This window comes from Eumetopias jubatus, unplaced genomic scaffold, assembly GCF_037043125.1.
Source record: "Eumetopias jubatus isolate StellerSeaLion01/CBP00866 unplaced genomic scaffold, mEumJub1_p1.0 scaffold_10, whole genome shotgun sequence".
NCBI classification, from domain to species: domain Eukaryota; kingdom Metazoa; phylum Chordata; class Mammalia; order Carnivora; family Otariidae; genus Eumetopias; species Eumetopias jubatus.
This window is the reverse complement of record NW_028274816.1, coordinates 122,785,283-122,808,638: the sequence shown is the minus strand read 5'-3', so window position 1 is coordinate 122,808,638 and position 23,356 is coordinate 122,785,283. Positions and strand designations below refer to the sequence as shown.

The 23,356-nt window shown below is 46.1% G+C and overlaps 1 protein-coding gene and 1 pseudogene across 1 annotated transcript; both read left to right on the top strand.

Annotated features, from left to right (window-relative positions):
- Positions 1 to 2,229: 2,229 nt before the first annotated feature.
- Positions 2,230 to 18,706, top strand: RNF135 (ring finger protein 135). The gene is given in 6 exon segments (XM_088028379.1): positions 2,230 to 2,569; positions 2,572 to 2,621; positions 11,173 to 11,322; positions 14,588 to 14,750; positions 16,973 to 17,062; positions 17,647 to 18,706. Coding segments are annotated over 6 exon segments (1,263 nt in total). The 5' UTR covers positions 2,230 to 2,289; the 3' UTR covers positions 18,177 to 18,706.
- LOC148163481 (U4 spliceosomal RNA) lies at positions 8,437 to 8,567 on the top strand (annotated as a pseudogene).
- Positions 18,707 to 23,356: the final 4,650 nt, after the last annotated feature.

The following is a 23,356-nucleotide window of genomic DNA, read 5'->3' as shown; positions in this document are numbered from 1 at the left end:
CTGAGCCACCCAGGCACCTCCTCTTTTTTTTTTTTTAAGATTTTATTTGAGAGAGAGTGAGAGCAAGAGCGAGAGCGCATCAGCACCGGGAGAGGCAGGCAGAGGGAATAGCGGACTCCCAGCTGAGCAGGGAGCCCGATGTGGGACTCAATCCCAGGACCCTGGCATCATGACCTGAGCCAAAGGCAGAGGGTTAACCGACTGAACCACCCAGGCATCCTGAATTCTACGAAACATTTAAAGAAGAGTTAATACCTATTCTTCTCAAACTATTCCAAAACATAGAAAAGGAAGAACATAGTTCTCTGGAGAAAGTGGAATAGAAATGCAAATTCAAGAAGATGAAAGAATGAGAAAATTTCCAATGTAAATGAAGAACTCCTTCATGTATTTTTACCCCTAGGGCTATTTCCATCCCTACCCCCTTTCTGGTAACCACTGCATGTTTTTGCATGAAACTTTTAGGAATTGTCCAAGAAAAAGTTTGAAGACCACTGGTTAATCCACTCTTTCAAGAAACTTGGGTGTCTAATAGAGAAGGAGAGGTGGCTAGAGGGGTGCTTCTATTAAAGGAGATTTTATTTTTTAAGATGGAAAACTTAAGCATGTGTCTTTGGCATTGTGCCTATATTTCAGAAAAGAGGCATGGCGAAAGAGTTTACAACCAATGAGGAGACTTCGGAACAAAATCCAGGTAATACATCGGGATAGGCTAAGTTATGCTGATGCCACAGCACTCACTAAACTTCCATAAGCTTAACATATCTCAAGTTTATTTTTCTCTTTTACTACATGTTCTAGTGTGGGTCCACAGGGGGTCTGCTCATCTTCGCCACTCAGAAACCCAGGCCACCAGATGATGGCTTCAACTCCATCGTCAGGGCATTTGGCAGAAAGGGATACAACGACTTACTAGCTTTTTAAGCTGGTGGAAAGGTAACAAGTATTCTGCGTGTTTCAAGTGGGTCAGAGAAGCGCCAATCCCACCAGGTGCTGGAAAGAGCTGGAAACTTCAGAGTAGCCTAACAGGTAGTTCTATTGAACACTCCTTGTCATTTCCAGTATTGGAAATAGCCACAAATTTGTGTTATCCAGTACCTACTTCGGGGCCAGGCAAGATGGGGTGAAATGAAATATGAGATATCGTTAGTTCATTTCAACAGATCACAGAGATGGGGGGGTTTCTGGTCTCTGCCACTTAGTTACTGCTGTGTAAACCCGAAAGTTCCCTTTGCCTCTTTGGGGCTTCCGGGAGGATGTGATGCTCTTCCAGCTCCAACGTTTTCATGCTGTAATGAGCTTGGGACTGGAATAAGAGGAGAGGAGGAAGCGAGCGAGCCCAAGGCTTGCTACCTCAAGAAAACAGACTTTCTGGGGCACCTGGGTGGCTCAGTCGGTTAAGCATCTGCCTTCAGCTCGGGTGGTGATCCGAGGGATCGAGCCCCGCGTCGGGCTCCCTGTCCACTGGGGTGCCTGCTTCTCCCTCTCTCTCTGCCTGCCGCTCTGCCAACTTGTGTTCTCTCTCTCTGTCAAATAAATAAATAAAATCTTAAAGAAAAAAGAAAACAGATTTTCTAATATTTTGTCCGGATGCCTGTTGGGTAACGTGCTTTCAGCCAGCAGAGAGCAGTAAGTAGACGGTGGCACAGTTCTGCGTTGTAATAGCGGTTTGAAAAGTCTAGGGGTCGCTCAACTTTGGCTGCGCGTTAGCATCATCCCGGGGAGGTTTTTTAAGAGGCCCGGCGCCGGGCTCCACCCCAGACGATGAAATCAGATTCTCTGGGAGTGAAGCCCCAGCATCGGTATTTTTAAACAGTTATGTGCACCGGGTATTCTTTAATCCTTTACTACTTGTTGGAGCGGCTGGATGACATCTAGTGGGCGCATTCTCATAAAAAAGTTCTTGAACCGAACCCTCTCTTCTCTTCAAGGACTGTCGGGTTGCGTTTTAATGCGCCAGGGTGTGTGCGGTGGTGGTGGGGGTCGGGGGGGGGCATCAAGCTAAAGGGTCTTTGGGACATCAGCAGGTTCCTAGCGTTTGGGGGCGAGCTGATCTCCCCGCGCAGGAGGCCGTGACTCCCGCCACCTCTGACCTAGGGCGCCCCGCGCCGGGCGGGGGAGGCTCAAAGGCCGCTTTTAGCTGGACAGGAGACCGGAAAAAAAGGGTGGGCCGAGGCGGGGAGAGGAAGGCCGGGGGAGGAGCCGGAGGAGACGTCGCCGCGAGCGGGCGGTCCCCAACGAGGCCCTGACTTCCGCGCCCCGGCGTCCCGCGGGGGTGGCCTGGTCACCATGGCGGGCGTGGATCCCGGCCCGGCCATCCCCGTGTGGCTGGTCGAGGACGACCTGGGCTGCATCATCTGTCAGGGGCTGCTCGCCACTCCCGCTACGCTGCCCTGCGGCCACAGCTTCTGCCGCGACTGCCTGAAGGGCCTGTGGGCCGCGGGTAGCGCCAGCCGCCCGCGCTCCTGCCCCACCTGCCGGGAGAGCGCCCCGGCGCCGCTGCAGCTGCGGAAGAACACGCTGCTGCAGGAGCTGGTAGACAAGTACAGCCGCGCGCTGCGCGAGGTGACTGACGGCCCCGCCCCGCGCCCGCGCCCCCGCGTCGCGCCGCCCCGCAGCCGGTAGGGAGGGGGACCCGCTCTTCCCCGGGTCCGGCCCGGCCTGCCTGCTGTCGCAGGGCTGCTCTCACTCTGAGCACTCCCGCTTCTAAGTATGAAGAAGTTGCGGGGGGAACCCCAGTCTCCTGACGTCCAATCAGCCTGGCTGCTCTAGCTACTTCTTGGCACATTTTCACTTCTTCCCAGTCTTTCCGCTGTCTCTTTGAACATTCTTACATTGGGGTAAGATACAGCATAAAATTAGTCCTTTCAGCCGTTTTTTATGTGTACAATTTAGTGGCATTATATTCGCAGTGATGTGCAGCTATCACCAGTTTCTGTTGCCACAGGTCATCACCACAGAGACTCTGCACCCCTTAAAAGCGGTAACTTCTCATTCCAGCTCCCTTTGTCCCCTGGTAACCTCCAATCTTTTCTGTCTCCATGATTTGCCTCCTCTAGATATTTCATATAAGTGGAATCATATAATATTTGTCCCTTTGTGTCTGGCTTCTTCCACTTACCGTGTTTCCAGGGTTCATTCATGTTGTAGCATGCACCTGAATTCTATTTCTTATGGTGGCTGAATAATATTCCTTTGTATGGATGTACCACGTTTTGTTTATCTGTTCATACGCTGATGGACCATTCGGATGGTTTCCACCTTCTGGTGACTGTGAGTAGCGATGCAGGAACATTGGTGTGCACGTAATCAAGTACTTATTTTCAGTTCTTTTGGGTAAATACCTAGGCGTGGACTCACTGAGTGATATGGGAGTTCTATGTTCAACTTATTGAGGAACACAGCCAAACCATTTTCCACAACAGCTACAACACTTTACATTTCCACCAGCAAAGTGGGAGTTGCCGATTTTTCCACATCCTTGCCAATACTTGTTATTTTTCATTTTATTTTGATTCCTCCCTCCTGCCACTTTTATAGGATAGCTTTTCCATTAGGAGTGAAGTGCTTTCTCACTGCCGTTTTGGTCTGCATTTCCCTGAGATTGATGATATTGACTGACCATCTTTTCATGTGCTTATTGCTCATTTATATACTTTCATTGGAGAAATGTTTATTCAGGTCCTTTGACTGTTTTTAAAAATTGGGTTGTCTTTTTTGTTGAGTTTTTTTTTTTTTAAGATTTTATTTCAGGGGCGCCTGGGTGGCTCAGTCGTTGGGCGTCTGCTTTCGGCTCAGGTCATGGTCCCGGGGTCCTGGGATCGAGCCCTGCATCAGGCTCCCTGCTCAGCGGGAAACCTGCTTCTCCCTCTCCCACTCCCCCTGCTTGTGTTCCCTCTCTCGCTGTGTCTCTTTCTGTCAAATAACTAAATAAAATCTTTAAAAAAAAGATTTTATTTATTTCAGAGAGAGACTGAGAGAATGAGTAGGAGGAGGGGCAGAGGGAGAAGCAGACTCCCTGCGGAGCAGGGACCCGCCCCGCCCCGCCATGTGGGCCTGGATCCCAGGATGCTGGGATCACGACCTGAGCTGAAGGCAGACCCTTAACCGACTGAGCCACCCAGGCGCCCTTTCTTGTTGAGTTTTAGGAAATCTTTATAAATTCTGGTTATTAAACCCTTATCAGATATATGACTTGGAAATATATTCCCCCATCTTATGGGTTGTTTTTTACTTTCTTGATGGTGTCCTTTGATGCATAAAAGTTTTAAGTTCTGCTGATGTCCAATTTATCTATTTCTTCTTTTATTGCTCTTGCTTCTGGCATCATATCTAAATCCATTGCCGAATTCTGAGTTCATGAAGATTTACCCCCATATTTTCTCCTAAGAGTTTAATGGTAATAGGTCTTATATTTAGGTTGCTGATCCATTTTGAGTTAATGTTTCTATATGGCATGAGGTAGGGGTCCAACTTTATTCTTTTGCATGTGGAAATTTAGCTGTCCCAGCGCTGTTTGTTGAAGAGACTGTTTTCTACATTGAGTGAATTTGGCACCGTTATAAAAATCAGTTGGCCATAGATGAATGGGTTTATTTCTGGACTCCTAATTCTATTCCATTGGTTTTTTGGTCTGTCCTTATGTCAGTACCACATTGTTGTGATTACTATAGCTTCGTAGTAAATTTTGAAATCAGAAAGTGTGAGTCCATCTGACTGTGTTCTTCTTTTTCAAGATTGTTTTGGCTCTTCAGGGCTCCTGCAATTCCATATGAATTTGAAGATTAATGTTACCATTCTGCAAAGAAGGCTGTTGGAATTTTGAGAGAGATTGCATTGAATCTGTAGGTCAGCTAGGGTATGACATCTTTAACAATATTAAGTCTTCTTCCCAAAAATGTGAAATGTCTTTCCATTTATTTAGGTCTTTTTAACTTTCTTTTAGTGATGTTCTGTAGGTTCCAAAAATATAAGTCCTTTCATCTCCTTGGTTAAATTTATTCCTAGGCATTTTACTCCTTTAGGTGCTGTTATAAATGGAATTGCTTCCTTAATTTCCTTTTTGGATAGTTCACTGCAGGTGTATAAAAACACACTTCTTTTTGGGTGCTGATCTTGTCCCCTTCAACTTAGCTAAATTCATTTACTAGCTCTAATAGCTTTCTTGTGGATTCTTTAGGATTTTATTTATAAGGTCATGTCCTATGTGAGTAGAGATCATCTTACTTTTTCTTTTCCAATTGGGATACCTTTTATTTCTTGTCTAATTGATTTGGCTAAAATTTCCAGTACAATGTTGGGTAGCAGAAGTGAAATCAGGCATGCTTGTTTTGTTCCCTATCTTGGGGGGAAAGCTTTCCGTCTTTCACCATTGAGTATGATGTTAGTTGTGGACTTTTCGTAGATTCTCTTTATTATGTTGAGGAAATTCCTTTCTATTCCTGGTTTTCTAGTGTTTTTTTAAATCATGAAAGATGTTAGATTTTGTCAAATGCCTTTTCTGCATCAATTGAGATAATTTGTGTGTGTGCGCGCGTGTGTTTCCTTCTTCTATTAATATGGTGTATCATGTTGGTTTTTCTTTTTCTTTTTTTAAAGATTTTATTTATTTATCTGAGAATGAGAGAGAGAACACGAGAGGAGAGAGGGTCAGAAGCAGTAGCAGACTCCCCGCTGAGCAGGGAGCCCGATGCGGGACTCGATCCTGGGACTCCAGGATCATGACCTGGGCCGAAGGCAGTCGCCCAACCAACTGAGCTACCCAGGCGCCCCTCACATTGGTTTTTCTTAAATTGAACACCTTGCATTCCTGGGATAAATTCCATTTGGTCATGATGTGTTATCCTTTTAATATGCTATTGGGTTTAGTTTGCTAGTATTTTGTTAAGGATTTCTACATCAATATTCATAAGGGATATTGGTCTGTAATTTTCTTGTGATGTGTTTATCTAGCTCTGGCATCAGGGTAATGCTGCCCTCACTGAAGAGTTAGGAAGTGTTCCATCATCTTCAATGATTTGGAAGAGTTTGAGAAGGATTGGTATTAATTCTTCTTTAAGTATTTGGTAGAATTCACCAGTGACGCCATCTGGTCCTGGACTTTTCTTTGTTGGGATTTTGATTGCTGATTCAATCTTTTTATTTTTTTTTTTAAGATTTTATTTATTTATTTGACAGAGAGAGAGACAGCGAGAGAGAGAACACAAGCTGGGGGAGTGGGAGAGGGAGAAGCAGGCTTCCCGCCGAGCAGGGAGCCCCATGCGGGGCTCCATCCCACCTGGGATCATGACCTGAGCCAAAGGCAGGCATTTAACAACTGAGCCACCCAGGCACCCCATCAATCTCTTTATTTGTTATACCTCTGTTGAGATTTTCTGTTTTTTTTTTTGAGTCAGTTTAGGTAATTTGTGTTTCTAGGAATTTATCCATTTCATGTAAGTTATCTAATGTGCTGGCATACAAAGTTCATAATCTCTTAAATTTTATTCTGTAAGGTCAGTAGTAATGTCTCCACTTTACTTTCTTTCTGATTTTAGTTATTCATGTCTTCTCTCTTTTTTCCCATTTCTTCTTCTTTTTTTAATTAACATATAATGTCTTATTTGTTTCAGGGGTATAGGTCTGTGATTCATCAGTCTTTTTTTTTTTAAGATTTTATTTATTTGTTTGACAGAGAGAGAGACAGCAAGAGAGGGAACACAAGCAGGGGGAGTGGGAGAGGGAGAAGCAGGCTTCCCACTGAACAGAGAGCCTGATGTGGGGCTCGATCCCAGGACCCCGGGATCATGACCTGAGCCGAAGGCAGACACTTACAACTGAGCCACCCAGGCACCCCAAGTGATTCATCGGTCTTACACAACACCCAGTGCTCACCACAACACATACCCTCCCCAATATCCATCACCCAGCCACCCCCATCCTCTCATCCCCTTCCCCCCCCCCCAGCAACCCTCAGTTTGTTTCCTAAGATTAAGATTCTCATATCGTTTGTCTCTCCGGTTTTGTCCCATTTCATTTTTTCCTCTCTTCCCTTATGATCCTCTGCCTTGTTTCTTAAATTCTGCATATCATTGAGATCATATGATAATTGTCTTACTCTGATTGACTTATTTCGCTTAGCATAATACCCTCTAGTTCATCCACATCATTGCAAATGGCAAGATTTCATTTTTTTTGATGGCTGTTGTAATATTGCATTGTATATATACACACACCACATCTTTATCCATTCATCTGTCAATGGACATCTGGGCTCTTTCCATAGTTTGGCTATTGTGGACATTGCTGCTATAAACATTGGGGTGCAGGTGCCCCTTCGGATCACTACATTTGTATCTTTGGGGTAAATACCTAGTACTGCAATTGCTGGGTCGTAGGGTAGCTCTATTTTCAACTCTTTTTTTTTTTTAAGATTTTATTTATTTGACAGAGAGAGACACAGCAAGAGAGGAAACACAAGCAGGGGGAGTGGGAGAGGGAGAAGCAGGCTTCCTACGGAGCAGGGAGACCGAGGCGGGGCTTGATCTCAGGACTCTGGGATCATGACCCGAACCAAAGGCAGACGCTTAACGACTGAGCCACCCAGGTGTCCCTCTTTTCAACTTTTTGAGGAACCTCCATGCTGTTTTCCAGAGTGGCTGCACCAGCTTGCATTTCCATCCTCTCTCTTTTTCTTTATCAGTCTAGCTAAAGATTCATCAGTTCGTTGATTTTTTTCAAAGAACCAACTCTTGTTTCATTGATTCTCTCTATTGTTTTTACATTCTCCATTTTATTTATCTCCAATAATCTTTATTATTTCCTTCCTTCTGTTAGCTTTGGGTTTGGTTTGCCCTTTTTTCCCTAGTTCCTTGAGGTATAAATTTAGGTGATTGACTTGACATCTTTCTTCTTTTTTTAAAAGATTTATTTATTTATTTATCAGAGAGAGAGAGAGAGAGAGAGAGAGAGGGCACAAGCAGGGGGAGCGGCAGAGGCAGAGGGAGAAGCAGGCTCCCCGCTGAGCAGGGAGCCCGATGCAGGACTCAATCCCAGGACCCTGAGATCATGACCTGAGCCAAAGGCAGATGCTTAACCGACTGAGCCACCCACACATCCCCCCTATAATATTTTTAAACAGAGTTGAGGCCACATTGTATAACCAGGTTATATCCTCTTTTTTAAAATTTTAATTAATTAATAAGAGTTTATTTTTTAGAGCAGTTTTTTTAAAGATTTTTTATTTATTTGACAGAGACAGTGAGAGAGGGAACAAAAGCAGGAGAGGGAGAAGCATTTTAGAGCAGTTCTAAGTTTACAGAAAATTGAGCAGATAGTATGGCAAGTCCCCATTTGCCCTTCATAGTTTGCCCTATTATTAACATTTGCATTAGTGCGGTACATTTGTTGCAATTGATGAATCAACATTAATACGTTATTCACTAGAATCTAGAGTTGAGCTTTGCGCGGTGGCAGTGTCGTAGCCAATGAGGTTTATCCAAGGCGTAATTATTGCCAATTGAAACTAAAACCCACAGTTGATATTAGGGTTCACTCTGTGCTGTACAGTTCTATAGGTTTTGACAAATGCATGATATCACGTAGCTACAGTTATGGTGTCATACAGTTTTACTGCCCTGAAAATCCCCTGTGCTCCACCTCTTTGTACCTTCACCCCAACACCTGGCAACTGTGGATCTTTTTACTGTCTCTTTAGTTTTGCTTTTTCTAGGATGTCATATAGTTAGAATCATTCAATTTCTGGCCTTTCCGGATAGACTTCTTTCACTAAGCAAAATTATGGTTTGTGGCTTGATAACTCACTTCTTTTTATTCCTGAATGATATTCCATTACATAAATGTACCACAATCTATCCATTCACTTTCTGATGGGACATATTGGTTCCTTCCATTTTTTGTGTGTGATTATGATTAAAATTTGTTTTCTTTTTTATTATAAATACAGCATTATCCCTCAGGTCTTTAAAACTGTTTGCTAATGTTGCTTATGGTAACTGAATATACTTACCATTGGCTGTTAAGGAAGAATGATTATTTTTGGATGGTAGAATATTGGATGATTTAAAACATTCCCTCTTTCTCATGCTTTGCATTTTTTTTTTTAGATTTTATTTATTTATTTGAGAGAGAAAGAATAAGCAGGTGGAGTAGCAGAGGGAGAGGGACAAGCAGGTCCCCCCCCACCACTCAGCAGGGAGCCTGGCGTGGGGCTCAGTCCCAGGACCCTGACATCATGACCTGAGCTGAAATTAGATGCTTAACCGACTGAGCCACCCGGGTGCCCCTCATGCTTTGCATTTTCTAAATTCACTGCAGTGAGTGTGCATTTCTTTTATGAATAGAAAAAACAATATACTTTTTATTTTAAAGTTTTTAATTTGCTCCAGTGCCTAGATAAGGGCTCCTCTTTTCAGTTCCAGCCACCTGAATATTTAGGAGTGGGGCCTGGAAATTTAAGAGCAAATGGTGTTACCAGTGGTCGGCTACCTCCCTCTCTAAAGTAGTCTGATTATGGCTTCCAAAACACATACTATTTTGAGGGACATCAGGCTTCTTAGAGTTGCAGAAGGTCCTGGGTCATTTCCAGTTTTTGAGGTCCTAGCATGATTTAAAAAATGTGGTATGTTAAAACAAAGTTATTAAAACTCTGGTTTATTGACAGTTGGATAATGAACACATTGTATTTCTGTAACTCTATATAGGACCCCTTTTGGAGGTAATGCAATGTTCACCATTGAAGTCTGGGCCCTGCCTGCCTCTGATGAGTGCCACCAGATCTGGAAGTTGTTGCCAGAATGTTGGCTGCAGAACTTCCACTCCTAGCCAGGCAGCTGAGCAGATCAAGGTCTTTAAGTGGGGTTATTTAGCGCCCTCTAATCTGAGTGTTGCTTTAAACGGGCAGGATGTCAGGGGGCCTGGCTGGCTCAGTCGGAAGACCACGCAACTCCTAATCTCAGGGTTATGAGTTTGAGCCTCATGTTGGGTGTAGAGATTACTTAAATAATAAAGTCTTTTTTTTTAAAGATTTTATTTATTTATTTGACATAGCGAGACAGAGCACAAGCAGGAAAAGCAGCAGAGGGAGAAGCAGGCTCCCCGCTGAGCAAGGAGCCCAATGTGGGACTCGATCCCAGGACCCTGGGATCATGACCTGAGCTGAAGGCAGCCGCTTAACTGACTGAGCCACCCAGGCATCCACAAAATAAAGTCTTTTAAAAAGTAAAAACTAAATCTGGAGGATGTCAATAATCAAATAAAAGGAGCTTGTTTCTGTGCATCACTTTAAAATTTCCAACATCTGGGGTGCCTGGGTGGCTCAGTGGGTTGAGCATCTGCCTTGGTCCTGCGATTGAGCCCCACGTTGAGCTCCACACTCAGTGGGGAGTCTGCTTGGGGTTCTCTCTCTCCCTCTGACCCTTCCCCTGCTCACGCTCTCTCTCATTTTCTCTCTCTTGCAAATAAATAAATAAAATCTTAAAAAAGAATAAAGTCTCCAAGATCCCTGCACAGTGAACCGGTAGAGTGTCTGCATTGTTGAAGAGGAGAAAGAGGGAGGGTCACTTTCAATTTGAAAGGAGTGGTGAGGACACAGGATGACTCTGATGAGAGTGGATCTTCAACCTCTCCAGCTGAATGCCGTCCACTGCTCCACTCACCTTACCAGCTGCACCCACCCTGCCAGGCTCTCAGCATCCCCGCTCTGACCTCTGTTCAGAATGATGAGCCCGCAAGTCCCTTTAGGCTTCACTCTCACACCCCACCCCCCCAGCCTGGGGATGGGCTCTGGTTCCCTGTTATGGCCACTGGACAAGCAGTAGGCATGCAAAAGGTCTGGGCCATCTACCTCCTTGTCCTCCGGACATTTTTGTCACTCTGTTGCCTGCTTCCTTTGTGCTGTTTTTTTTTTTTTAAGATTTTCTTTATTTATTTGAGAGAGAGAGAATGAGAGCCAGAGAGCATGAGAGGGAAGAGGGTCAGAGGGAGAAGCAGACTCCCTGCCGAGCAGGGAGCCCGATGTGGGACTTGATCCCGGGACTCCAGGATCATGACCTGAGCCGAAGGCAGTTGCTTAACCAACTGAGCCACCCAGGCGCCCTGTGCAGTGTTTACAGCTCCCTCTGTCTAGAACTGGGTCCTGGGTCCAGCTTTGGGTTCTGCTTTGTTCTTTTAAAGGCAGCGGCACAGAAGAGCATCCCAGAAGTTGGGCGTGAGCTGGCGGAGTTGGTGGAACAGCTCGTAGACATTGTCAGGAGTCTTCAGAGTCAGAGGCACCTCCCCGAATCCGGACCAGACAATGAAGGGAGCACCCCGAGCATGAGCATGGTAGGCTCAGCCCGGAGGGGAAAGCGTGTGCTGGGGGCGGGGCTAGGGACAGCTTCCAGCTGGAGCCACGGGACTATGTTGGGAGTTGAAGGATGCAATAAGTCTTCATCTTTTACCATTTTCTTACTGTCACACATGGATGACCAGAAGTGTGCAAAGCTTGAGGTGAGGTAGGGGGGCTTCAGGTGGGCTAGATTCCATCCTTACCTCTGCACCTAACCAGCTCTGAGATCTCCAGGGACCTCTATGCAAATCCTGCAGACAGTCTAGTCCCCATCTTCATTGACCTTTCAGCAGCCTTTGACCACACCTTCATTCCTGAAGCTTTCTTTTCCCTTAGCTTCTGGGACAGGGGTCTTCTGACCTTCCCCTGTTTCTCTATGGCTGCTCCTTCCCCAGCTGTCTTGCAGGCTCACTCTCTTTTCCTCTCCTCAGCAACGAAATGCCCAAATTCCTTAAGGCTGAGGGGTACATCCCTTTTTCTTCCCCACTGAGTGGTCTTCCCCACACCATGGCTTTAATTACCACCCTATGCGCAAACATAGCTCCAGCCTGGACCCCTCTCTGAGCTGTGGTCTGCTATCTTCCTTCTTACCTTTTCCTCCGTGTATCTCAAAGGCACATCCCATTTAGAATGTCCCAAACTGTTTCTCCTCTGTGAGTCCCCATCTCGGTGACTGGCCCTATGATCCTTCTAAGGGCACAAGCCAGGAACCTGGGAATCATGTCACCCCTCCCTCACCGGCCTAAACATCCCCAGAGCCTATTTACTACTCTTCAGCTCCTTGGAGATGTCTCTGATCCAAGCCTCTGATCATTTCTTTCTTTTTTTTTTTTTTAAAGATTTTATCTGGGGCGCCTGCGTGGCTCAGTTGTTAAGTGTCTGCCTTCGGCTCGGATCATGAACCCAGGGTCCTGGGGTCGAGCCCCGCATCGGGCTCCCTGCTCAGTGGGAAGCCTGCTTCTCCCTTTCCCACTCCCCCTGCTTGTGTTCCCTCTCTCGCTGTCTCTCTCTGTCAAATAAATAAATAAAATCTTTTTTTTATTTATTTGAGAGAGAGAGTGAATGGGAGAGAGAGCACAAGCTGGGGGTGGGAGGTGGCAGAGGGAGAAGCAGGCTTCCCACTGAGCAGGGAGCCCAATGCGGGGCTCCATCCCAGGACTCTGAGATCATGACCTGAGGCGAAGGCAGACACAAGCGACTGAGCCACCCAGGCGCCCCAAGCCTCTGATCATTTCTTGCCTGGATTGCTGCAATAATTATTTACCCCACTCTATTCCTGCTGGTCTGCTCTCCTCATGGTTGTCAGAGTGATCCTCTCAAACACAAATCTGATTTACAACATCTCCAGTGACATCTGCTTGTGTGGGATTAAGACCCAGATCCTGGCTGTCCTCAAAGAACGAACAGGGCCCTGCAGGACTCCTTCCCTGTCTGCCTGTCCTGTCTCCTTCCAGCGGGCTCCCCTCCCCCAATACTCCCCGGGCTCTTCAAGCTTCAGCCACTCTGGCCCCTATCAGTCCCCCAGGGTGTCATACTTCTTCCCACCACAGGGTTTGCACTCCGTGGAATGTTCTATCGCCCTGCCACCTAGATAACACCTCTCATCCTTCAGACCCTGGCTAGATCATCACTTTCCTGGAGAAACCTTCACTGATTTCCTCGAACAAGTCTCCCTGTTAGAGGCTTTTACGATACCACAAATTGCATCTTGATAATGATGGGTGCCATAATTTATTCATGTCTGTTTTCCCTCCTCCCCTGCCCTGGACTCTAAGCTTCATTAGGGTAGAGACCCTGATGGCTTTTGTTCACTCTTGTATCCCCAAGCTTAGCAAGGTGCTTGCCGCATAGTAAGTGCTCAGCAAATACTCAGGGGTCTTCAGGGCTGCAAGGTGTTGGGGGGAGGAAAGCCTGAGAGTCTGACTTGCACACTTGACATTGCATTGGTTTGATGTAAGGACTAAAGAAGCTCTGGTCTAAATAAGTGCTCGAGGGGTGCCTGGGTGGCTCAGTCGGTTGGGCGTCTGCCTTCGGCTCGGGTCGTGATCCCAGGGTGCTGGGATCGAGTCCTGTGTCGGGCTCCTTGCTTGGTGGGGAGCCTGCTTCTCCCTCTCCCTCTGCCCCTCCCCACCATTGTGCTCTCTCTCTCTCTTGCTCTCTCTTTCACATAAATAAATAAAATCTTCAAAAAAAAATTCTTTTAAATTAAAAAAAAAAGCGCTCAAGTGGTGGGAAAATGCAGGACGATAAAATTCACTGTGGTGATTTAGTTCACCTCCGTGAGCTATAACTTGTTTTGTAAAAGGGGGATAACCAACCTACCTTGGAAGGTTGTTACACAAATTAGAAGTAAGCCACGTGAAGTGCTCAGTCCGTGGTGCCTGCTACTTTACAGTTGGTAAGAAGAGTGGAAAATAAGAGTATGCAAAGTTGGGAAGGAACATCAGAGGCCAAAGGTGGCAAGGTGGGAGGAGATGAGAGGCTGTGTTGGGGAATTACAGGACCCAAGGTTAAAGAAAGTCAGGGAGCATGTGTTGGCGGCCCCAGAGAGCTGGGAGGGCCTGGATGCCCAGCCACATGTCTACCCTGGTTCTTGAGAGCAGAGGTGATAGAATGACAGCCTTCCGGGGAAGATTATTATGGCCTCTGTGGCTGATCTTGGTGACTATTTCACTATTGTATTATTTATTTTGTAAAGCCCCTAGAGGATGGGCTTACAAATTTTACTACTTTTTGGGTATTACCTAAGAAATCCACATTTATTGTACATAATACTAGAAAATGCATAGCAGGTTTTTTTAAAAAAATTTTTTTAAGATTATGTATTTGACAGAGAGAGAGATAGCGAGAAAGGGAACACAAGCAGGGGGAGTGGGAGAGGGAGAAGCAGGCTTCCCGCCGAGCAGGGAGCCCGATGCGGGACTTGATCCCAGGACCCTGAGATCATGACCCGAGCTGAAGGCAGACACTTCACAGCTGAGCCATCCAGGTGCCCTGAAAATGCATAGCAGTTTAAAGAAAACAAAGGAACATTGTCTGTAACCCTACCACCCAGAAATAACCACACTTTAATATTTTTGCTGCACTGTGTGTTCTTCCAAATTGCTTTCAAGGCATGTAGTTTGAGGGACCTAATTATGTTTTTAAAAATCTGTGAGGAGGCAAGTAGAAAATGATAGATGGCAGAATTAGAATATACTATTTGCTGCACACCTTAGGAAACTTCACTTATTTAATTTGTTTTTGATGATCCATCAATAGTCTTCTTCTGGTGGGGTGGACCTTTCCTTGGCTTCTTCAAAGCCAGTGACTTCCAACACACCCGAGAGAAAAACGAGAGACATTCTGCATGACCTAGAAGAAATCCAGAAGAAATTACGGGAAAACTTCACGTGGAAGGAGGCCTTTGAAGAACAGCCGCAGGGTGAGTTGATTTTATTGGGTGAAAGAGGATTAAATATGGAAGTTGGGGGAAATGACAAAAACAGTGACAAATAGCTTTGTTTTTTGGGGATAGGGTCCCAGAGCCCAGCTGTGTTATCCCTGTGCTGTTGTAAATGAGGAAGGGGTGGGCGGAGGTGTTTTTGTGGCTGGATATGTGTTTTGGATATGGCTGGAGGTATGATGTCACCTAGGCCTTTAAAAGATAGAAACTCATTTTCTAAGACCTTTACATCCAGAACCTAGATCTCATTTTGCTGCTCACCTGTGTTATCCACCTGAGGAGATTCAGAAAGAAGCTGCTTTTTATGTTTATTAAATGTCTTTGTTAACAAAGCATGCGACTGTAAATTGTCCTTAATGAGTTTAATTAAAATATCATCTCTGGTGAGTATGCTAATAGTAAACAATAACAATGCAGAAAAGAACCTCTCTGTCCTGACTTTGGAGGTTCTCCATTGTAACGCTTGTCACCACTGAAGAACAATTCACACCTGCCTCTTAGACGTGAGCTCTGCGCTCCCTCCGTTCTGCCTCCTGCTCTCACCACTGCCAACTTTATATACTTTAGAGACATATCTCTTATAACTTTTTATGTTTAAATGATCTTGCTCGGGGCGCCTGGGTGGCTCAGTTGTTAAGCGTCTGCCTTCGGCTCAGGTCATGATCCCAGGGTCCTGGGATCGAGACCCACATCGGGCTCCCTGCTCGGCGGGAAGCCTGCTTCTCCCTCTCCCACTCCCCCTGCTTGTGTTCCCTCTTTCGCTGTCTCTGTCTCTCTGTCAAATAAATAAGTAAAATCTTTAAAAATAAGTAAATAAATAAATGATCTCGCTCTGCTTAAAAAGTTATTTCTTATTTAGGTGGAGAAACCTGATCCCTTGGGAAAAACTCAAGGAAACAAGTTAGAGCACACTTTATCAGTTGTTCCAAAAACTGAGAAATAAGTGCCCCCTTAGCTCCTGTGTCCCACTAAATTTAGATTGGGTTCCTTAGTGATCTTATTTACTTAAACAAATTTAAAATCAATATTTAGGGGCTCCTGGCTGGCTCTGTTGGTGGAGCATGCGACTCTTGATCTCAGGGTTGTGAGTTCAAGCCCCATATTGGGTGTAGAAATTATTTAAAAACAAAATCTTTAAATAAATAAAATCAGTTTTAAGATTTTGGGGTTAAATTAAAATTTTTATTTTATTTGTTTTAAAAGATTGTATTTAGTTATTTGACAGAGAGAGACACAGCCAGAGAGGGAACACAAGCAGGGGGAGTGGGAGAGCGAGAAGCTTGACTCGGGGCTCGATCCCAGGACCCCGGGATCATGACCTGAGCCCAAGGCAGATGCTTAACAATGAGCCACCCAGGCACCCCTGAAATTTGAAATTCAGGGGTGCCTGGGTGGCTCAGGCAGTTGGCGTCTGCCTTTGGCTCAGGTCGTGATCCCTGGGTCCTGGGATCGAGCCCCGAGTCAAGCTCCCTGAGAAGCAGGGAGTCGGCTTCTCCCTCTCCTCCCCACTCATGCTCTCTGTCACTATTTCTGTCTCTCTCTCTCTCTCAAATGAATAAATAAAATCTTTTAAAAAAATGCGAAAAGCTTGTGAGAAATTAAAAAAATTAAAATTTTAAATTCAGAAATCAAAACAGTATAAAAGCGTACAGTGAAGGTCTCTTTCCCACCCTCATTCAATTTTCCTATTGCCCTGCCTCTGTTAACCGCTTGTATTAGTTTCTTAAGTGCCCATTCAGAATTTACTTATGCAAGTAACAGTTTAAGGCACTGATGGGGGGTAGTGTCATGGATATTTTGGGTGTTGGGGTGCTGTGATCTCCTAGACCTATAATTTATTTGTTAGATATGCACATAACACTTACTTCCTATATAGCTGGTACTATGCTTGGTGCTTAGAACAGAAAGATGAACAAGGTCTCTACCAGCAAGGAGCTTAGAGCTTACGGGTGGAGGGGGGGAACACGCAGTAAAAAAAAGTCCACGGTGAGAACATGGGGCTGCACATACTTGAGTTGGATGTTCTGCCTGATCCAAGTCTGACACTAAAAAAATGTGTGAGGAAATGTGATGAAGCAGACAAGCCGTGTGCCCTGATCACGATGTTTGGATACCTTGTATTTGCCTTTTATTTGTTTATTTGTTTATTTATTTATTTTTGATGACACCTTTTCCCCTTCCCGATTTTCTGAAATCCTTAGCAGAAGTCCAAGAAGCTCCCTATTCCTCTTCACGTCCACTGCCTGACCAGAGCCACCCAGCCCCCAAGAGCGCCTCCCGGTTTGCTCAGTGTAAGTATGAGGGCGGCTGAACACTTGGATTTGGCCAGCCGGGTCCGCCTTTCTGTGGCTGCTGGGTCTCTCCTTGGCTCACAAGGGGATCTGATTACAAAGACAAATGGGATTGAAGACTCCCAAATTCCAGGCTATGCTGAGTGGGATTCAGAGACAGCTACCTGAAAGAGGCCCAATGGGGAAGTAAAAATTAAGATGGAAAAAGGGTATTGTGATTAGAACAATACTAGGGATGTGTATACAGAAAACTGCAAGTTGATGTACCTGTTTTAATGCCAGTATGAATAAAACTTTATCACACCCAAAGGTACGAAGCTGCTTTTTGCGGGGCGCCTGGGTGGCTCAGTCAGTTAGGTGTCTACCTTCCATTTGGGTCATGATCCCAGGGTCCTGAGCATTGGGTTACCTGCCCAGCAGGGAATCTACTTCCCTTCTCCCTTACCCCTCCCCCTGCCTCCCTTCATGCTCTCACTCTTGCTCGCTCTCTCAAATAAATAAATAAAATCTTTAAAAACAAAAACATCCCAAAGCTGCTTTTTGCTATTAGAGCGAGCCAGTCATATCCTTGCTCTTTTCCTCAGGGGCCATCAGTCCGACCTTCGACCTTCGCAGCCACTCCTGTAGCCTGGAGGTGTCCAAGGATGGCCGGGCAGTGACTGTGTCTCGCCATCCACAGACCCATCTCGGGGGTCATGAGAGGTTTGTGACCTGCCAGGCCTTATGTTCCCAGGCCTTTTCTTCTGGGCAGCAGTACTGGGAAGTGGACACTCAGCATTGCAGCCACTGGGCAGTTGGGGTGGCTTCCTGGGGGATGAAACGGACCCAGATCCTGGGAAGGACCCAGGACTCCTACTGTGTAGAGTGGAAGGGGACTAGCCAGCTCTCTGCATGGCACATGGTCAAGGAGACTGTCCTTGGCTCTGACAGACCGAAGGTGGTGGGCATCTGGCTGGACCTGCAGGAGGGGAACCTTGCCTTCTATTCAGTGGCTGATCAGGAGACGCTTCTGTATGAGTGCCCCGTCTCAGCCTCCTCTCCTCTGCACCCTGCCTTCTGGCTCTACGGCTTAAATCCTGGAAACTCTCTGACTATAAGGCCGATAAGGGTGTAAAGTTTCCCTGGGTGTCAGAAACCCAGTGGTTTCCTGTCCTTTCCCTCTGCTTTCAAGCCGGTGGTACCTCGACAAGAGTCCCACTTCCAGAGTTAATGGGTGCGCTGTCAAGGGCTAACTGCAGGCTTCGGGTGGGCAGACCGCACATTCCCAAGAGAGCGTGGGCCCTTGACTAGTTCTTGGGAGGCAACCCCTAAGCCCTTGGGGTATCCTGCCTGATAAGAGTGTTTGTTTCCCGGAGGGTCTTGGGCCAGGAGGTATCAGCTTGACCTCTGGAGGGACTGGAGACTAAGGCCTGCCCATGTGGTCGACCCCCAGGAAAAGCCTGGGCACCAGACCTTGGGGGAGCTTCCCTGGTTGGCAGTCTCCTTGTACATTGTCACACATTGTCGCTAGGAGAATTAATACTGTTCTTGTGACTCCATGGGGAAGGAGAGTTGGTGTCTCTTTGGCCTGTGTCCCATGTGCCTTTTTCTCCTGCAGATTTTAATCTATTGTTTCACTGTAATAAATCGTAACCAAGACTACAATCACTTTGTTGAGTTCTCTGGGTCCTTTTAGTGAATCACTGAACCTGGGAGTGGTTTTAGGGACCCTCCCCCCCCAACACGGGGGCAGGTTATCCATTGCTGTGGAATAATACCACCACGAATGCAGTGGTTTCAAACAGCGCTCAGTTATTAGCTCAGTTTCTGTGCACCAGGCGTTAGGGCACAGTTCGACGACTAGCCTCACCAGCTGCAGTCAAAGGGTGACCTTGGGGCCATGGTGGCATCTGAAGCTCACCTGGGCAAGGATCTTCCAAACTCACATGGTCGTTGGCGGCATTCAGTTCCCCGTGGGTTGTCAGACGGAGGGCCTCGGTTTCTTGCTGGCTATTGTCTGCGGGCCACCCTCGGTTCCTTACCCCATGGGCCTCTGGAACGTAGCTGCTTACTTCCTCAAAGCCAATGAGGAAGAGGCAGTTTCCTAGCCAAGTGGACATTAGACCTTATATGATGTAATCACACAAACATAATCACATACATCCTGTGGCCTTTGCCTTATTCTGTGGGTTAGAAACATCCCACAGGTCCTGCTCACGCTTACTGCATGGGAAGGGATTAGGGAAGAGCAGGAATACCAGGAGGTGGCGGGGTATGGGGGCCCCTTACAGTCTGGCCAGCACTGGGTGTCATTTCATACTCGATTTCCCCTGTTTTTAAAAACCATTTTATTACATGACAGAACAGATACAGAAAACTCCATAAAACATATGTGGAATATAAATAATGAATTATTATAAACACCCTTATTAACTACCTTTGGGTCAAGAAATAAAACCTTCCTATCCCCACCCCCCAGAAGTTCCTTCATATGCCTTGTCTCAATCACACGACCCTGCTTCTACCTGAAAGGAATCTGACTTTTATAGTAATCACTTCCTTGAATCTCTTTAGAGTGTTAGCACCCAAATATGCACCCCTAGCCATAAGAGTCTTACCCGTGTAAAAAAAAAAAAAAAAAAGTATATGTCTTTTTCTTAACTGCTTTGTTGAGATATAAGGTACATACTATAAAATTCACCTATTTAAGGTGTACGGATCGGGGAACGCCTGGGAGGCTTAGTTGGTTGAGCAAGCGACTCTTGATTTCAGCTCAGGTCATGATCCCAGGGTCCTGGGATCGAGCCCCGCTTCAGGCTCTCTGCCAGTAGGGAGCCTGCTTCTCCCTCTGCCTCTGCCTGCCATTCCCCCTGCTTGTGCGCTCTCTCTCTCTCTCAAATAAATAAATAAATGATCTTTTAAAAAATAATCTTTATAAATAAATAAATAAATAAATAAATAAAGTAAGTGTACAGATTGGGGCACCTGGCTGACTCAGTCAGTAGAGTGTGCAACTCTTGATCTCAGGGTCGTGAGTTCAAGCCCCACGGTGGGCGTAGAGATTACTTAAATAAATCAATCTTTAAAAACATAAAAACTGAAGTGTACAAAACAATGTTTAGTATGGAGTTGTGAAACCCTCACTGTATTCTAATTTTAGAACATTTTCATCACCCCCAGAAAGATCCCTCATACCCATTAGCTGTCAATGTGTCTTGTAGGTCTCCTAATCTACACATCTCCCTCTCCCTCTCCTCTGCTTGCAATTCATCCATAGGACCCCAGGCTGGATTGGCACCTGTTTTGAAGACGTGGAAATTCACATTTGGGCTGTGGGGCTGGGTTGAGCAGAAAGCGTTGCGGCCCAAACCAGCCAGACAACCCTTGGCAGTACATTTACCTCTTTGCCCTCCTTTCCCTTGTAAGATGGAAATAATTATTATTTGCCCTTCCTTTTTTTTTAACTTTTTTTTAAAGATTTTATTTATTTGAGAGAGAGAGAGAGCGAGAGAGAGCACATGAGTGGGGGGAGGGTCAGAAGGAGAAGCAGACTCCCTGCCGAGCAGGGAGCCTGATGCAGGACTCCATCCCGGGACTCCAGGATCATGACCTGAGCCGAAGGCAGTCGCTTAAGCAACTGAGCCACCCAGGTGCCCCTTATTTACCCTTCCTTACCTTCCTCAAAGTGTTGCTGAAAGAATTAAAGTAATAGGTAAGGGAACTGGGAAAATGCCAGGACAATTGTAACCACAGCGATGACAGAGTTATGTCAGCCTCCAGTGCACCTTGGCCTCTAACATCTTGAGACTCACATCTAATTTACATACATGTCCTCAAAAACAGGGCCAAGCCAAATTCTTCCACATGTTCTATTAATTTGCTCTCTAGCCTCATGACCACCGTACATGATGTAACACACCAGGAAGCAGGGTTCCAGATGGGGTTAGCGGTTTGTCCAGGGCTGGTCAGCTGGCAGAGCAGGGACCAGGCCCACTTTCCCCCCACTTCTCGAGTCTCTAACCTTAATACCCTCTGATAAGGTCCTGTGCTGAGCCAGGACCTGGCCTTCCACTCTGATGGGACACAGCTATCCCTAGAACCACGAGGTACTGTTTTTTTCTGCCTGGTGGTGGTGGCGGTCCTCGGTTAGTAGAGTGGTCTTGGGTTGTCTGAGTAAGGACAAGACCTCTCTCTTTGTGCCAGTTGACCGTTAAAGGGCTCTTGGTTCTCACTTCCTGCATCGTGGAGCTTTTATCTTCTCACCCAGGGTCACCTTGATGTTCGCCCTTTAAAAGTACTAAGACTGAGAATTCAGAGGCCAGGGTTTTTAGCGTCTTGCGGTGCTTTGGTTAAATACCATCCTGTCTGGTGGTTTGGATAATGGGGCCTCTTTGAGCACGGAGTTTGTTGCCTGGTCACATGATTTCCCCAAACTAGAGTGGAAGCATAAGAATCAGAAAGGTAGAGAATGAAGGTTAGCCCTCTGCTTCTTTGCTTTTGTCTTGAGTTTTTGGTCAGCAATCAGCTTTCTGGGACACTGTGAAAAGTGGTACCCTTCCTCAAACAGAACAAAAGAAAAATCCTCCAGAATAGAAATAACGAAGCTGAGGGGTGCCTGGGTGGCTCAGTTGTTAAACGTCTGCCTTCGGCTCAGGTCATGGTCTGGGGGTCCTGGGATCGAGCCCCGCATCGGGCTCCCTGCTCAGCGGGGAGCCTGCTTCTCCCTCCCCCACTCCCCCTGCTTGTGTTCCCTCTCTCGCTGTGTCTCTCTCTCTCAAATAAATAAATCTTAAAAAAAGAAGAAGAAGAAGAAGAAGAAGAAGAAGAAGAAGAAGAAAGAACTAACGAAGCTGGAATGCCAGTGGGTGAAGGACCTCTCACTTGGATCTATACTATGTGGGGGAAGGAATCATCCACACGGATCAGGCTGGAAAGACGTCCCATGGAGAGGCAAACGCTCATGGGGAGAGCACTGAGGACTCCTGGGGCAGCTTCTTACCTCCTCTGCCGACGTTCCTCTCAAAAACCCTTGTTTTCTTGGAGGCTTGTCTCTGTGAAGTGCTTTTTTTCTGGGGGTCAGGGAGAAGGGAGTGACAACAGCCACTTCTGTCTATCTCTCCCTCTCTCTTCCCCTCCGCCTCACACACTCTCTTCACCCGCTGGGGAGGAGGCACCTACTGGAAGGCATGGCTGTTCCCATTACTGGGGTCCAGGGCTTTGGGTTCCTAGAAGAACCACTTACCCACCGGGAAGCCACCACCTTCTTAGACTCACAGCAATCTCTCATACAATTATATCCATCTGTCCCTTACTTTTCCTCCCTCGAATACATTTTTTTCTGGAAAAGTTTAATTTGAAGACTTTATTTCCTAGCTGATTGCAGAAACAAGCGGCAAAATGCAACAATGCTGCTCTTTGGAGTTACCTCAGGTACCTTTTGCTGTGGTTGAAGGAAAAATTCCTTCCCCAGGGGCACTTGGGGCTTTTGACAGGAAGGGAGAATTTTCCTTCCTATATGCTCAGCTCCATCATTCCCCACTCCTGCCTAAGCCCTCAGCCCCAAACCTACACTATTCAAACCCAAATTCACCCTCGTTCGTAATTGCTCAAAAGCATAATCACCGCAAGGGGCGCCTGCCTGGCTCTGTCAGTGGAGCATGTGACTCTTGATTTGGGGTTTGTGTGTTCGAGCCCCATGTTGGGTGTAGAGATTACTTAAAAATAAAATATTTTTTACGGGGCGCCTGGGTGGCTCAGTCGGTTGGGCTCCGGTCATGATCTCAGTATCTTGGGATCCATTCCTGCGTCGGGCTCTCTGCTCCACAGTGAGCCTCTTTCTCCCTCTCCCCCTGCTCTTCTCTCTCTCTGTCAAATAAATAAATAAAATATTTAATAAATAAATAAAACAAAATATTAGAAAAAAACCCAAACCCTAGTCACTGCATGATTTTGTGTCCTTCCAGAGGAGTGCAGTCTTCTTTAATTATAATTAAAGATTTGTTCTGATTTGGGGTTTACTTTCCTAACCAGCCATAGGCTTTCTCAGGACACTGTTTCCCAAGTTTCAGTCTTTTATGTGCCATGATTCTTGTCACACTTGCATATCTCCTGCACCATTTTTTACTTAATATTTTTTCCTAAACCAACTCACTAACCCCCCTCAGGTACATTTATTTCAAAAGGAAAACTTAAAAAAAATTACGTAGATGGGAATCAGAATCCTGTGTCTTAAAGGAGTAACCCTAAATATATGTTTCACGGAAAACAAAAACAATGTGAGTGGCTTGGTTCTGTCCTATAAGGCTCTGAACCCGA